Raw genomic sequence first — 15,707 nt, 5'->3', positions numbered from 1 at the left:
GTGCCAAGTAAAATGCGATTTTTTCCCCCAGTGTTTAATAGCTATATTTACCTTAGGTTGCTGCATTTAATGTTATGCACTTGCGTGTCCTTATTGGTTTATGTAATGTACCATTAAGACTTGGCAACAACATGTGCTTTCTCACTCCCCCCACCCCAAGCCAGTTGTCTCCCAAATGGCCTTTCTCAACATCGTGCAAAAATGGTGCTTTGGATGATCATGTATATGCTCTAAGAAAACACAGACTTTGACAAAATTAACTATCAAAACAAAAACCAGAAAAGCAAACAAAGAAAAAGCCAAAAAAGCAAACAAAGAAAAAGCCAAAAAAGCAAGCATGCTGGACTTGGAGCATCCTCCTCTCTCTCAAAGCAGCTTCGTGCCAGGGCGATCACGTTTACCACCACGGGCAAATCTCATTGTTATACTTTCTTTTCACTGCTTCCAGGACATACTAAAAATGGATCCAGATTTTTATTAGATTTTACATCTACTAGAAAGTGGTCCTATTCTTATAAATAGAGAAAACCCAGTTTGAATTAGATGGTGATATAAGAAAAACATATTGGAAAGATAATTAGATATCTCATGTATTTGGAAGTGTAAAAAATATTGAAAGAGAATAAAAATCCATTATTTTTGATTCTTTAATGCATTAGGAGAGAAAGTTGATTTCAAGATGTGAAGCCCTATTTTGCAGGAGATTAGTGAGAGGTTGTAAACTGGGATTCCAAAAGCACCAAATCTCTCCGCATTAAAACAAAATTAGAGAAAGATTTCATTGAAGAGGGAATATATGAAAGAGAAAAAGGATCAATCAAGAGAGAAGGTTAAAATGGAAAATGCCTGGATGTTCAGTAAAGAAAAAAGGGAAGAAAGAAAGTAGGCTGGCAGGGGATGAAAAGGAACTACGGAGAAAAAACAAATATGATTAAAAGGATTTATACATTATCCCTGTAGGTCAGATGCGGTAAACATCATTCTCAAACGTTTCTCCTGTGAAAATGTTGAAACATCTATTTTTCTTGTCTGTGGTATACAGTCGTAACTACTTGGTGAACATGCCTGAGATGGAGAAGTTGGGTAACAACCTCGACAAGACAGGTGTACTACATCCAGGGTTTAAGTGATGCTTGAATATCCCACCCTGGGCTGGGTCTGCGTGCCCACTTCCTCACTGTCCACTAAGGACAGGACTCCAGCGCAGAAGAGAAGGGTGGATAGCATATCGCCTCGTCCTGGTCTCAAAGACTTAGTGATTCATAGGGACCGACTCCGTCTGCTGAGCTTGAATATTTGTGCCCCTTCACCATTCACATGTCAGAATCCTAGGACCCAAAGATGGTGGTGTGAGGAGCCGGGGCGTTGGGACAGTGCTTGGGTCATGAGGGTGGAGCCGCAGGGGTGAGGTTCCTGTTCTTATAAAAGAGATCTCTCAGGGCTCCCTGGCCCCTTCCACCATGTGAGGGCAAAGCAAGAAGTCTTTGCCCTCACATGGTGCTCTTGGACTTGGACTTCCAACATCCAGAACTTGTGGTGTTATGAGCCACCCAGTCTGTGGTATTTTTATAGCAGCCCTAGGAACTGAGACAAGGACTCAGGTCCCTTTGAAAGAACAGGAGAGGACATTTGTCCCCCTAGTAGAGAAACAAAACAAAATGAAACAAAACAGCATGCTATGCATATTGTAGCAGTTGATTCGATTTATATAGAACAGGAAACACTCTACATAAGGTATTAAATCGTTGTTATATGCATCTAGAAGGCAAACTACAGTATTCAGGAAAATATCAAAGAGCATTCATCAAATATTTACTGAGCCCTTGCTGTCTGTGAGTTTAAGAGCTGTCTCTAGGAGCTCCAGCAGATAACTGAACACTCGTATTTCTTACAAACTCTGCTGCGTCTCATCCCTCTACAAGGTTCTGCTGGACAGGCGATCCTTCCCGAGCCTGTTAATGGCAATAGTTGACATCATTGCAGACTTATTTTACCCTCCCCCACTCACAGACTCTGCTGAGTTTTTCCACTTCATTTCCCTCCAATGTTCCTTTTTTTGTTCCTCATCGTAGCCCATGATTACAGTATTATTTTGAATTTCCCTAGAATTGGGGAGATCAGGAGGAGAAGGAGCAGAGCCCAACAGTGCTATGCTAAGTGAAAGACGCCATTTACAAAAGGCACATATTGTCTGATTTCATCTCTGTGAAATGCCCGAACCAGGCACAGCTGTGGGTTTGCCATGTTTCTGGAGGTAAACAGCCCAGGGCTGGGTGTGGGAGTATGGAGGGTGACTGCTAATTGGTACTGGATTTGTTTTGGGGACAATAAAAATGTTTTCAATTTAGATTGTGGCGATAGTTACATAGATTTTGAATATACTGAAATCCAATGAATTGAAAATAATGCCAATGACTATTTTGAAGCTGAATTTAAAAACCTGAGAGTGTACAGACTTTTCAGTGAAAAAAAATCTATAATTATAGATTACTCCTCCCAATGATTTGAGCATCAAGTCAAAATACAAGCATTTTATAACAGAGATAGTACAGATGCATATTTTTGTGATATCCTTCTATATTTCCCTTAGCTTTTCATTTTGATGTAGTTTTTACCTGACTTCAAATAAATAAATACAGTTTTTATTGCACCAACTGGTCAATACACCTTAAAGTAGCAATTCTAAAAAATGTGCTTCTCAAAATAAGTCCGAACACAGTATTTTAATAGTCTGTCATCATTCACATAAATTGTTAGTACCGTATTTTTCTGACTATAAGAGGCACTGGACCATAAGACGCACCTAGGTGGTAGAGGAGGAAAATAGGGAAAAAATTTTTGAAGCAAAAAATGTGGTAAAATATTTAATAACATCCTTTAAAGCAGAACTCCTTTTCCGCTTTGACATCTTTCCGCAATTACGGTAGATTCTGCAGGAGACTACGGCACGCTATCGTATCTTTCTACAACAAAATACAGTAACGACAGAACTGTCAGCACTGTGTCCTTCACAGTTACGGGGGCTCTGTAGCTGAGAACATTGGTGGATGACGCACTGTTATGGGGGATCTGCTGCTGATGCTGTTATGGGGGGGTCTGCTGCTGACGCTGTTATGGGGGGATCTGCCGCTGACGCTGTTATGGGGGGGTCTGCTGCTGATGCTGTTATGGGGGGATCCGCTGCTGACGCTTTTACAGGGGGATCCGCTGCTGATGCTGTTATGGGGGGATCTGCTGTTGACACTGTTATGGGGGATCTGCTGCTGACGCTGTTATGGGGGGGTCTGCTGCTGATGCTGTTATGGGGGGATCCGCTGCTGACGCTTTTACAGGGGGATCCGCTGCTGATGCTGTTATGGGGGGATCTGCTGTTGACACTGTTATGGGGGATCTGCTGCTGACGCTGTTATGGGGGGGTCTGCTGCTGACGCTGTTATGGTGGGATCTGCTGCTGACACTGTTATGGGGGGGTCTGCTGCTGGAGGGCCACAGGTTGTGCAACACTCTTGTACGGGGACAGCGGTTCTGCACCACCTGTGTGTTTCTGCAGCTGTTGCCAAATTACAGCTCCCATCATCCCAGCCCATCCAAGCATGATGGGAGTTGTAGTTTTGCAACAACTACAGGGCCACATTGACAGGTGACCCTGCAGTGGAATTTGCCTGTGTTAATGGTAATGGGGGGGACACACCAGTCATGTGATGGAGGCACATACAGGTGCTGCAGGCTTTCTTCTCCTAACGCACCTGCACGGCCTGTACCCTCCTCCCTAGCACTATAGTGTGCTGCAGCAGGGACTCCGCTCCTGCCTCCCATTCTTCACACCACCGGGACACCCCTTCCTCCCAGCCCAGGGCCCACAGCATCTCCCCAATCCTGCCGCTGCTGGCTTCCTGCAGCAGTGACCCTGCTCCTGCCTCCTGTGACCGGCTCCGCTGCCGCGCACCCCTCCCCCGCAGCAAGCCAGGTAAGCTACATTCGGAATATAAGACGCATCCCCATCTTCCTCCCAAATTTGGGGGGTGCATCTTATAGTCCAAAAAATATGGTAACTTCTCCATATTTGGTATTGGTATATTTGCTCCATATATGGTAGCTTCTCCAGCAGTTTTCAGATGTTCATGTTGAATACAGCTTATGGTACTCTGAACACTAATCAAAGAAAGTAAACTTTAAATTTGTTTCACTGAAAATTGCATGCTAAGAAATTTCACATTATGGTCCTACTGTTTTCTTTCACTTGCAACATAAATGTAAGGCTTTGTGGTTTTGTATTTACGGTGATACAATTATTAGTTGACTTCCACATACAGCCAGTTAGAATGGCTTTTCAGTTTTAATAAGAAAAGAACAATTTGGAGGTGTTAGCTTATGTGTTACTCAGGGTACTGTTCTTTGGAAGATAACCACAGTGTATTACTTGGAGCCTTGAGATACGTTGTTTTCGAATCACTTCCTATAATGTGAGTGTCACTGTGCTGTGTACCTTACCACACGGCACTCAGAATGAAGTAGATCTCCCTGGGAAACCAACGTCCACAGGTGTCTTACCTTTGTCTCGGCAGGCTAATGAACGGCTGCTTCTGACACCTCTTGCTAAGGCTAAAGAGCTTGTGCACAATTTTCTGCGCCTTGAGGAAGAGTTGCTTCATGCTGTTTTCCAGTTGTTCGTAGCGGCGCTGAAAGTTAGAATCCATTGTCCACAAGTGCATGATGGCGGAAGTGTTGAGGAAGTAGTTCGTGGGCAGCCTTTTCATAAAGAACTTGAATTCGTCTGGAAGAAAGTTGTCAAAACCCAATACTTTAATTATCAACAATCACTTTCCTTTTTCTCCAAAACAGATTTCACATGTTAATATAAAAAAATAAATGCATATAATCTATTACTTGTGTGCTGTAAATTAATAGAAAAAATTTTTATGCTTTAATATTTTCCTTCTTGGTTCCCCTTAAAATTCAACTTTTAGGGAAGAAGATAATTAAAATAATGTGTGCTGAAGCCCATAGTTTGGGCAGAAAATTTAAACCGAACTTATTTTTCCCATGTTCTCCCTTTGATGGTCTTGAATGAACTTTCTCCAAAAGTAGTGGTCATTAATTCATCCTTCTTCATTTTTGCCCATGGTATTAATAATCACTTCTAAGTGTTTTATGTCAAAGAGATACTTTCAGAAAGTTTTATTAACTTAGTATGGAATATATATAGTATTATGAAGCACATTTCTTAATGTTTACGAAAGATTTTTAAATAGAAAATTATAAGATTCAACTGTATACTCTGATTATTCCCTTTAACTAACCATTTAAAATTAGGACATAACAGTTTGAAACATAAATGTATACTAAAGAGAAAAAGTCAAAAGAATTTAAAGGTCCAATATTGACCCCTGTTTTTGTTTTCCTAATCATGATACCAGAGATCACCTTTTTTCCCCCCAAATGTCTCATTAACCAACAGCAGGAACAAAAGTTAATGCTACACAACAATACATAATAACCTAAAAGGTCTATTAATTATCCAAAAACAAAAGAGAGTTGAGGCAAAAGCCACAAGATAGACACAACACAGCTCTGCATAAAAATAAATGAAGTTCTGCCACATGCAACAAGGCAAATGAACCTAGGAAATACTACATGAATTAAAATGAGCCAGCACAAAAGACAAATATGGTATGGTTCCACTTATATGAAATATCTAGCAGAGTTAAGTTCACTGAGACATTAAATGAATTAGAAATTACCAGGAAGGGTGGAGGGGGAAATGGGAAACTATTGCTACTGAATTTCTGCTCGGGGAGATGACAACATTTTGGAAAAAAAAGATAGTGGTGGTTACCCAACATTGTGAATAGAGTTAATGGCACAGAATTGTACAGTTAAAATGATTAAAATGGCAAATTTTATGTTTTATATATATATATATTTTAGCACAGTAAAAGATTAAAATATGATATTTGAGCCTTTCCCTCATCTCTTTTTTATCCGAGGTAAATACTATAAATGGGGACTCCACATAAATTTTTTATTGTATTGTTGAAAATATTTGGTTAGGAATATCATGTTGCACCATTTCCAGGTAGCACGTGGTTGGATTAACTCCGCAAACACACATCAACATACCATGAGATTTAGAAAATGTTTTCAATGGCTGAACAAGTATTATTTGGCAAGTGAGATAGATAAACTACATTTTAGTCACTTTTCTACCCATAAAAAAGATCTACGGCATGCATTAAACTTCAGCCTCTCTGTGCGTTAATTTCCTCTTTCGTAAATTACATACAAAGTTCTAGATGATAATCTCATGGAATTTTAAAGGTGATGAGTGGGCTCCACCTGCAGACCCTCTCCCGAACCCTCCCCCCCCCCCAGCACCATGGATAAGTTTACCAAGACAGGATCTGCTTGGGGAGGAAAGATGGCCAGTCTCTCAAAGGAGAAGGGCCAGAAGCCTGTTCCTCAATGGACTTTTATTGGGTTTAATTTGCATAGGAGTACAGGGCGTATATGTAAAGCTCATCAATCATTGTCAGGCAGTAATGATCAAACAATAGATAACATTCAAAGAACTATGAGGGCTTATTCTGAGTCAGGGTCAGATAGCTAAAGAGCCATAAAACCTTGGGGAACAAACTCATTTCAGGCTTGGACCCTTATCATTTAAATTGAGGGTATTAGCAAAGCAGGTTTCACAGGATTTTATGCATTCCTTCTTAGGCCTGATTGCCCCAGGGAACCTGCCCTTTCCAGCACAGGGCCGCACCCACCTCTGGCATTGTTTCAGGCTTAAAGCATTGTTTCGGGCTTAAGTCAGGTAGGGGAAGTGAGGCAGCCTAGAGATTAGGAGACTTCTTGCAGACAGAATGAGGATTTAGGCTATGTCAAAGCCAAGGGATGAGGGTCCATCACCCCCTTTTTCTATAGCCCCCCAAGTCCTTCCCTGAGGGCCCCTTCATGACTGTGCCTGTCTTAGGTCATCCCTCCCTTGAGGAATCTTACCTGTCATTGGCTAATGAGTCATGCACTGGGCGCTAGGCAGGGTAAAGTAAAGTGGGCAGAGGTGATGCTCCTGCCAGGGAGATAAGCTTTGTCTCATTAGTAGCTTATGGTCCCAAGGTCTCTCACTCAGCCTTAGCCATTGGGGTTACAGTTTCTGAAACAAGGCAGGGCAGTGACCAACAAAAGGTCTATGATGTTATGAACAGTTGTTTTAAATTCCCACATAGTTTTAAATATCCAATTCAAAAACAGTTGTTTTCTAATATCATTATAGCTGTTATTATTATTATTCAACTGAATTTGGACAAGGTATGTTAATAATTGTTCCTTGTATGTAGGCCAAACTCTTACAGTTTTGTAAAACTACCAGATTAGCATGAACACTTTCTAAAATATGTCATTTCTTTTCTTAGAACTAAACCATATTAATTCAGATACAGATTTAGAGCAATTAAGTTATATTTATTTCATGTGTTAGGGCTATTTTGATAGATCCAGACTATTTCATCAATGCTAGAATATGCAATTTTCTAACAACATAAGAGAAAGTTATATTCATGGATATTAGTGTTATTATTTCATCTACAACAAATAAATACAGAGCCCTGGCATCTTTTGGCCACTGTAGGTATAGACTTTTACTAGGAGAGGGGAAAATAAAACAAATGAAAATATAACATGTTATAGCAAATAATAATAAAGAAAGATGCTTGAGGATACATCCATTTGAAATGCTTCAAATCATTTATTTTTAAGCAAGCAGGGTATAAATAAGAAATGCATTTTAAAATTCCAATTGCACAGCCCCCTACATTTTGTTAGGTCCCATGGGTCTCCTCTGAGAGACCCTCTTTAGAACAAAGGATCTGGGGGCATCCCTGGGACCGACTGCCAGCAGACACCACTGCTTCGAACGCAAATCCTTCATTTCACTGTCATCCTTGACTTGAACACTTTGGATAAGCCTTTATTGTTTCATGGGCATGCATATTTTAGTTCTCTTCATTGTTTGCTATAATGGTATTCTCAAAGCCTCTAAATCAGTAAATTGTATTCCAGTTAAAGGAGAGCTTAAAATGGAATTTAATTTTACCAAAGCATACATAATTGTGTCAGCTGAAAACTGTCACTACGTAATTTCTAAGAAACACTGTTTTAACATAACACTCGAATAATTACTTCATTATGAACTCATTAAAAGTCACCACGGACAGACACCCAACACGTCGATCAGACACCTGTTGTGAACCAAACACACAGATGTTTCAGTCTGTGCAAGTGAATACGAATAAATCTTTCATCTCACTTTTCAAAAATGACAAATGACTGGAAATATTTGTAAGTGTTAAAATAACATCTTCCGTGTCTGAAATTCATTCCATTTAGAAGTCAACAGAATTCCCAGAAAGATTCCTGTGGAGACATTCTTTCCCTCTCACCTGTGGCCATTGGTAAAATTCCTATTTGTTGGGTATGAAAATAAAATATGAATGACTTTAGCATTATAAGTTTGGTGATGTACAAAACTACGAACAGAAAACACAATGAATAGTGGATGCCACACAACATCTTATTCTGCAATAATTTCCAAAGCCAGGTAGAAGACAAAGTACTATCCATTTTTCTTTTTCTTCTTTTTCTTTTTTCTTCATCTACTATCGCTTTTCAAATAGCAAATAAATTTCAACTAGCCATACTTTGTGGGGAGAATACAGCTATAAAAGAAAATAAAATAATCTCATGAAATCTAGAAATATCCATTTAAGTGTGTATTAATTGAATACTTTTGCCCTACAGTTTTGTGGACTAGAGAGAAAATAACACCGATCACAATAATAATATAGTAATAAACATCCTCTGTGCTGGTAGAAAGTTATAGTCACTCAGTCACCTTAACAAAACTAATTCACAAGCAGCAAACAGTACTGCCAAGGGAAATGCCTGACATTGATGAATTCTGTGGAGGCACAGAATCAGGCCAGGTGGAACTTCCCAATTAGTGACAGAAGACCAGCTGGGCACCATGTTGACTCTCAACACTGCTACTGCCTCTCCATTCAGAATAAACTATTTTCAAAATTAGCTGAACAAGGTTTGTTGCTCTCCTCCCCGTTCTCCTGATAGAAACTCTAGTTAACACTTGATATCTAATTGCCTATTTTTAAAATTAATGATCTGCCCCAATTAATATGAGCTCTTACTTTGGGCAGGAACACTTTTAAGTGCTTTAAACATTAATTCAATTCCCCCAATAACCCTTCATGTAAATTGCATTGGAGTAGTTTTACATGTAGAATGCAAATTATCTTTAGTTTCATAACTCTACTGTCAGCAAAAAATATTAATACTACTGTATTTACATAGTGATCACATGCAACTATATATTCTGTATGCCCTTTATTCGCGTGCTTCACAGTTGGATTAAATGCATAAGCATGGAGAACTGGACATTTCCAAGGAGAAGAGGAAGCAGCCATAAATACACGTGTCCTGATTCGTGTCTCTGCCTCTGTTGATGAACGTGGAGCACATGGACCAATGTGATCGATCACATATTTCCAGACATTCAGCATCTCTCTCCAGTACTGCTCTAGCATGTATTTTTCAAAGATGTTCTAGAGTATTCTAAAGCTTTGAAAATGTGGGATTTCACTCCCTTAAGAGTACAGAACAGTAATCAGGTGAAGTTGTTTTATTATTTAGAAATAATTTCTTTAGATAAAAGGCCACCAAAATAATTCATAAAAAGAGAAGCTTCTTTCTTTAGAACACAGGACTATGAGGAGAAGAAATGAGGTGGAAACTGGTGCTTTTATGGCTTTTATTCATTTGTATGAATGTGTTATTTTATTGAAATTGAAATAAATCTTGCGAATGCCTATAAAAACATAGCCAAAGAAGGCCCTTGAAATTGGCACAATAAACATGTGTTATAAAAACATTAAATAAATTTAAGCAAATAGACATTTAAATAAGATAATACTACTAATGCTCCTCCACTTACGATGGGGTTACATACCAATAAACCCATCCTAACTTGAAACTATTGTTAAGTTGAAAATATCATAGGTTGAAAATTAATTTAATACACCTAACCAACCAAAAATTATGGCTTAGAATCGCCCACCTCAAACAAGCTCTGAACACTGACATTAGCCTACAGTTATTCTGAGCATCATTTCAAGAATAAATGCCTTCTTCTCTTCACCAGAAGCAGGAGACACAGATGAGCATTTTGTAGACAGGATGGATGTGAAAACACAAAATAAAATATCAAACAAACGCCACCAATACAGTTCACTGTAGAGTATTGGTTGTTACCATTCTGTTGGCTGGTGCATATGTTATGATTTTCCCCCTAATCAATGAGCATCTTTACACAATCAAAGTATCTTCCCAGTAGAAATGACAATGCAATGTGGATGATAATTTCACTTGGTATTAAAGCATAGCAACAGTCTTACTATAATAACAAAATATTGTTCAATATCTAGAAAAATAGGAAAACACAGACACGTGGCATCTTAAAATGGAAGAAAGATAATAGGCAAAAAAAATGTCAGATATGTTTGAAAAATTTATGCAAATGTTTGTTTTTAAGCAGAAGGGATAATAATTTCTGATAACGTAATACTACCAATCTAACACCTTCGAACATATTTCTTCTCTTATGTTTGTGAACATAGGATTTTTTGAAGTAATACATGTTAATAACAATACTCTAAAACAAAATTTCTGTAAGCAATAAACCAAAAAAAATATTACTTCCTTATACGGAAGTACTGTGGCCTTATCTATCCATTAATATATAGCAAACATATTCTGTTTCTACAGCTAGATTTTTTTTAAAGATTGTAAGATTTTTATTAATTTGTTGGCTTGCTTGTTTATTTAGTCTACAATACATTTATACTTATCCTAATTACCACCTCCAAAGCTGACAATTAAACATCAAAGTACATCTGATAGGGGAACTCAAGACTTAAAGATTTACCCTTAGTTGATAGGCTTAACTGATTAATTTGGTAGGAAGGGATATTCCAGGCACTGGAATGCAGGACCTAGGTGAATCCCAGGAAGTCCAGGAGGTCAACAAGCAATTCAACCTTTGTGCCCTAGGGGGTCTGCAAGGTGATAGAGATGGTATCTGAGTTGTTGATGACAGACAAAGTACTTGGAAATCCTCCCCCCACTGCAACTCATCCAATTATTTTTTTTTTTCTAACACCTTACCTAACCTTTCTTCTCATAAAAAGGTCAGCTGGAGGTGAGGTATTAAGACGGTTTTTGAGGGTATATAACATCTGAATAAAGTGCCCATAAAGATTCAATCCTTGTCTCTACTTATTGGTTCCAGTAGTGACAGGCATCACAAATGTCAACTTTCTGGTTTCACCTCTACCACTGACCTTCAAAGCTTGTCCAACCAGAATATTCTCTAAAAAGCTATTATTTCTTGAGAGCCACAGTTTCCCAGAGGATAGAATGGATTCTTCTGTCCTCTTCTAGTTTTTAGTGGCAAAGATTTGCCTAAAAAATAAATTAACTGCAAATCTTGACACTACAACAATGCTGGCCTCAATTAGGTGAGAAAAAAAAATTGACAAACAAGTGGGAATGTGAGTGGGAAGGGCCTGATGGAAAGGAAACTTGAGAGAGAAAATTCTGTCCCGAAGCGCAGAAAGTTTAAGCAGAGGCTGAAATGGAAATCTGATCCTTGGGCAAGTGCAACTAATACACAAATTTTGACCCACTCCATAATCCTGACTAGAATCGGTTGACTTTTACTTTTACACTTTCCCCCTCTCCCAACATTTCTAAGGGATCATTTAAATGATTTGTATCAGCAGAGAAGTTTCTCAGCTTCTCCATTAAATCATCGATACGACTTTGAGTGGCCATGTAGCAACGCAAGCCTATTTAAACCATTCTAGAAGCCATGAACGTAGAGTTTATACTGATATTGACAAAATACTATAATGCTGCCCAAAGTAAATGGCAATCCTGTTCAATCGCTTGTGAACTGGCTGATTTTATAAGGCCACAAAGTGATGGGTAACCAGGGGTATAAATCAGAAACCGATCCTGATTCTTTAGCAGCTGCCTAAAAACAAATTTTGCTTTTTCCTGTTTTCTTTTTCTCTGAAACATACACATTTTTTAATTAAAATACTTTAACATAGTAGACCAATTAATCTTCATCGGATTGCCTTGTTTGAGAAATTACCCAAACAGAGCTTTATCTCTAAACATAAATCCTGCAAGACTGGGGTCTTCGCTCCCCCACTGCCCTTACAGAATCGATGTACTATCTAAGCTAGGAGATGCACCCACTCGGAGTCGGAATCTTAAGCTGTTGGTTCAATAACAGAAAAGATGCCTCGAGCCATTTCGTAGGAGATGGTGATTACAGAGGTAATGGTAATGTTTAGTGCAAACGCGTGTTCATTGCAGTTAGCAGTGATGAGCTCATTAAAAAAATCTTAGGCAAGTTTTTAACATACTTTGTCCTGACTGTGTAACAGAAGAGTGTGCTTCTCTAGCTTTCCTGGTGATGCTATGTGTTACCCACTACTGTGAAATGGATTTCTTATCAGGTTAGGTCAGACAGAGCCTGTGGTTCATACCTGGCAGGAAAAGACCTGGGCTGATAGAGGTGGAACGTAGACTGGCGATAGTCTCTGTGGGCAACTTGTTGGTTTCCTGGACTAGTTGGGAAAAACAAAGCTTTTTAAATCCTTGCAGTGTTAAGGGTGGAACGTAGCAGAAATACCACCTGTGCTCATCTAGAAGGAAGAGCTGCTTGTAGAAATGGCATCGGGGACTGTGCCTACGCCCAACTGAATAAAGACCGTGAGAGAATGAGAGTGAGCGCCTTACTACAAATAGAGATGGCTTAAGAGCCGAAATTCCTGCACTTCCTTCTCAAAGCACAGAATGCACTTTAGAAACTTTCACAGACTGTGCTGAAGAAATCATCTATCACTCCTAGCTGAAGGGCTTCAAAACAAACTGATCCCAAGTTTGAACGTAAACTCCTGCCAGATGTTGTTACAGTTAGAAATAAAACGCAGATTGGGAAGACATGGGGGCCTGGGAACGGAAGACAGATAAATGGGCAGACTGGGATTAACTCGGAGTGATGGGAAGCATTAATCATGCTTACTTTCCCCGCCCTCCAGGAACAGAACCCCCTGAACCCTTCCATGCTTTCCGTCACTGTAACGGTCTTAATCAAAAGGATGACCTTCGTTGGGAAGCCAGTGTTTATCACACCTCACTTCCATCACCTGCCATGCCCAAGGGGAGCTTATTGAAAATATTCTAAGGTGAGGCTGATTTTTCAATAGGCTTTGAAGAATTCGCTCGTTTTTGTTGGAGAAAGAACATTAAATGCTTTGGTACAAAGAATGCCTGCCAGCATCTCTAATGAACACTGTGAGCTGTTTTCTGCAGACTGGGAGCACCAGTCAGTGTGGAATCTGTGTGAAGTCAGGTGACCTGTCTGATTTCCGTGAGGATGCAATTACCGCTCTGTGACTGGGCAAGTGGCAGCCACTGACCGTCAGAGACACAGCGGACACAGGTATCCTAGTAGACAACAGACCCAGAGATCTCCTTAGATAGTCTGAACTGAAGAAATTGTACTGTATTAACCAGATCACAGTCCTAGGGACTTACGTATAGAACCCATATCCTGAGATCCTATTTAACTTGTATAATTAAAAAAAAAAAAAAGGCCTGGCAACAAAGGCCTTACTTGAGCTGTCCTGAGAAAGAACATTATCCTATCACATTCTGAATCATTTCAAAGATGCAGAAAGCCTGTATCAAAGCTTAAGTAGGGGAAATCCTTCTTCTGCATTGTAAATGAACTGCTAGGACTCGTGAATGCCAGAATATTCCATTAATCAGAGTGCGATGGAATAGAAATAACAGCAAATTGGGTTTTCTCTGAATCCCCCTCAAATTAGGTCCACTGAGACCCTAACCCATGCCACATTTATTTCCCCAGTCAAGGTCTAATTAATGAGAAAAGAAGATTATTGGCTCCCCAACCTATTATAAAGTATGATCTATTAAAGTCAGAAGGATAAAGTGAAGCTTCCTCTTCCAACCCAAGACTAAATCCAAAGTGAGGTTGCTTGTTTTCTCGGCTTGCCACAATTGCAGGCATTAGAGGTCCACTGAACACCGAAAATCGTGAAGATAGTACTCATAGCCCATCTCCAATTAACCCCCATACTGGTCATAGCTTCAACATAGAGTGACTTCAAGTAAAGGACTGTTGCTGATGGGGCTCTCAGCATGAGGAATAAAGCTTCCTCTGTAATACAAATGGCTTCCTCTATCATTGCAAACAAACACTGCAAATAGTTTTCTTTCATACGTCAGATATGCCAGGGTTGCGGGTTCAGTCCCAGTCAGGGCACACACAAGAATCGACCAATGAATACGTAAGGAGCTGGAACACCATATCAATGTCTCTCTTTCTCCATTCTTCTCTCTCCAAAATCAGGCAATCACCTATCAATCAAGAGACTTGAATAGTCCAATGTCACTCTCAGGTTAAACCACTTCTCAGTCACAGCGCTACAATTTATTTCACAGGAATGGAGATCATGTCACCAGGCCACACGACTTATTTTGTTAATGACTGCCTACTGGAAAGACACGGGAAGACACAGGTGGCAGGCATGCTGGCTGCTGGTCGACACCTGAGTGCATAAATCTTCTGAAAGGTCAAGTGAAGCCCCTGATGCCTCAGGGAAGCTTCTGAGAGTCCAGTCGTCCCGAGCACCTCTGGATAGTCTCTCGTTCAGCGCACCTTCATCACAAATCTCAGACGGCGCATCAGATAAATTATCCGATAACGTTATTGAAAGCGGTGACTTCAGGGGAACGCAGCGAGGGCTCAGGTGTGCCCGCTGCAGATTCATTGGCTCCTGGACGTCCTCAAGACACGGTTCTTGCCTGTGATTTAGGGATCGTTCCTGGCATGGCCTCTGCTGATTCTGTGACCTTCCCCATCTGATGTCTTTAAATATACTCCTTCTCTACCACAGTCAGATTCTATTTTTGCAAAATGCTGACTGATGTAGAGCTAATTGGGGCCTCAAAGGTAATTATGGTCTGGAGTTCGCAAGAGTACAGCCAATATTTATTGAGTGTCTACTGTGCGCCGATCACTGTGCTAGTTAAGTGTTAAAACTATGATGAAAATCATTATTAGAGGTATAATAGTACTATCTTCCAAGGTTTTCTGTGTGGACTAGGTAATCACCATGAAAACAGAATGAAATGATTTGTACATAATTAGTAATAAATAAATGCTAGCTATTATTTTTCTTTTTATAATTTATTCAGTGTTTCTGTGTGGGCTGTGCTGAGCACTTTACCTGGATTCTCTCATTTACTGTTCACAACGGCCCTAGGAGATGTGTATTATTATCATACTCTGCATTTTTCTAATGAGCAAGCGTGCTTTAGAAAGATTTGGCAAATTGTTCAAAGTGACACATTTATTAATTAGAGCCCAGAACAAAGCACACTGGGAAAAAAAAAAAAAAAAAAAAAACCCATGGCTCTGACATAATACACATACACTCTTTCGCGAGTTGACAGGAAAATAAAATTATCATTGCCCCCTATCTAAAAGGTGCTTTTGTTTGCTAGACTTTCCACAAACATTATCACAACCAATCTCA

The 15,707-nt window shown here is 39.7% G+C and overlaps 1 protein-coding gene across 1 annotated transcript in view; it reads right to left on the bottom strand.

Annotated features, from left to right (window-relative positions):
* The window catches only part of BRINP3 (BMP/retinoic acid inducible neural specific 3), a 102,997-nt gene that overhangs the window by 25,303 nt on the left and 61,987 nt on the right, over positions 1-15,707 (bottom strand). The window contains exon 5 of the mRNA XM_024576073.3: positions 4,552-4,774. Within this exon, the coding sequence (XP_024431841.2) occupies positions 4,552-4,774 (223 nt within the window). The remainder of the gene's footprint in view (positions 1-4,551; positions 4,775-15,707) is intronic.

Source organism: Desmodus rotundus, chromosome 10 (genome assembly GCF_022682495.2).
Source record: "Desmodus rotundus isolate HL8 chromosome 10, HLdesRot8A.1, whole genome shotgun sequence".
NCBI lineage: Eukaryota > Metazoa > Chordata > Mammalia > Chiroptera > Phyllostomidae > Desmodus > Desmodus rotundus.
This window is presented reverse-complemented; position numbering and strand designations above follow the sequence as displayed.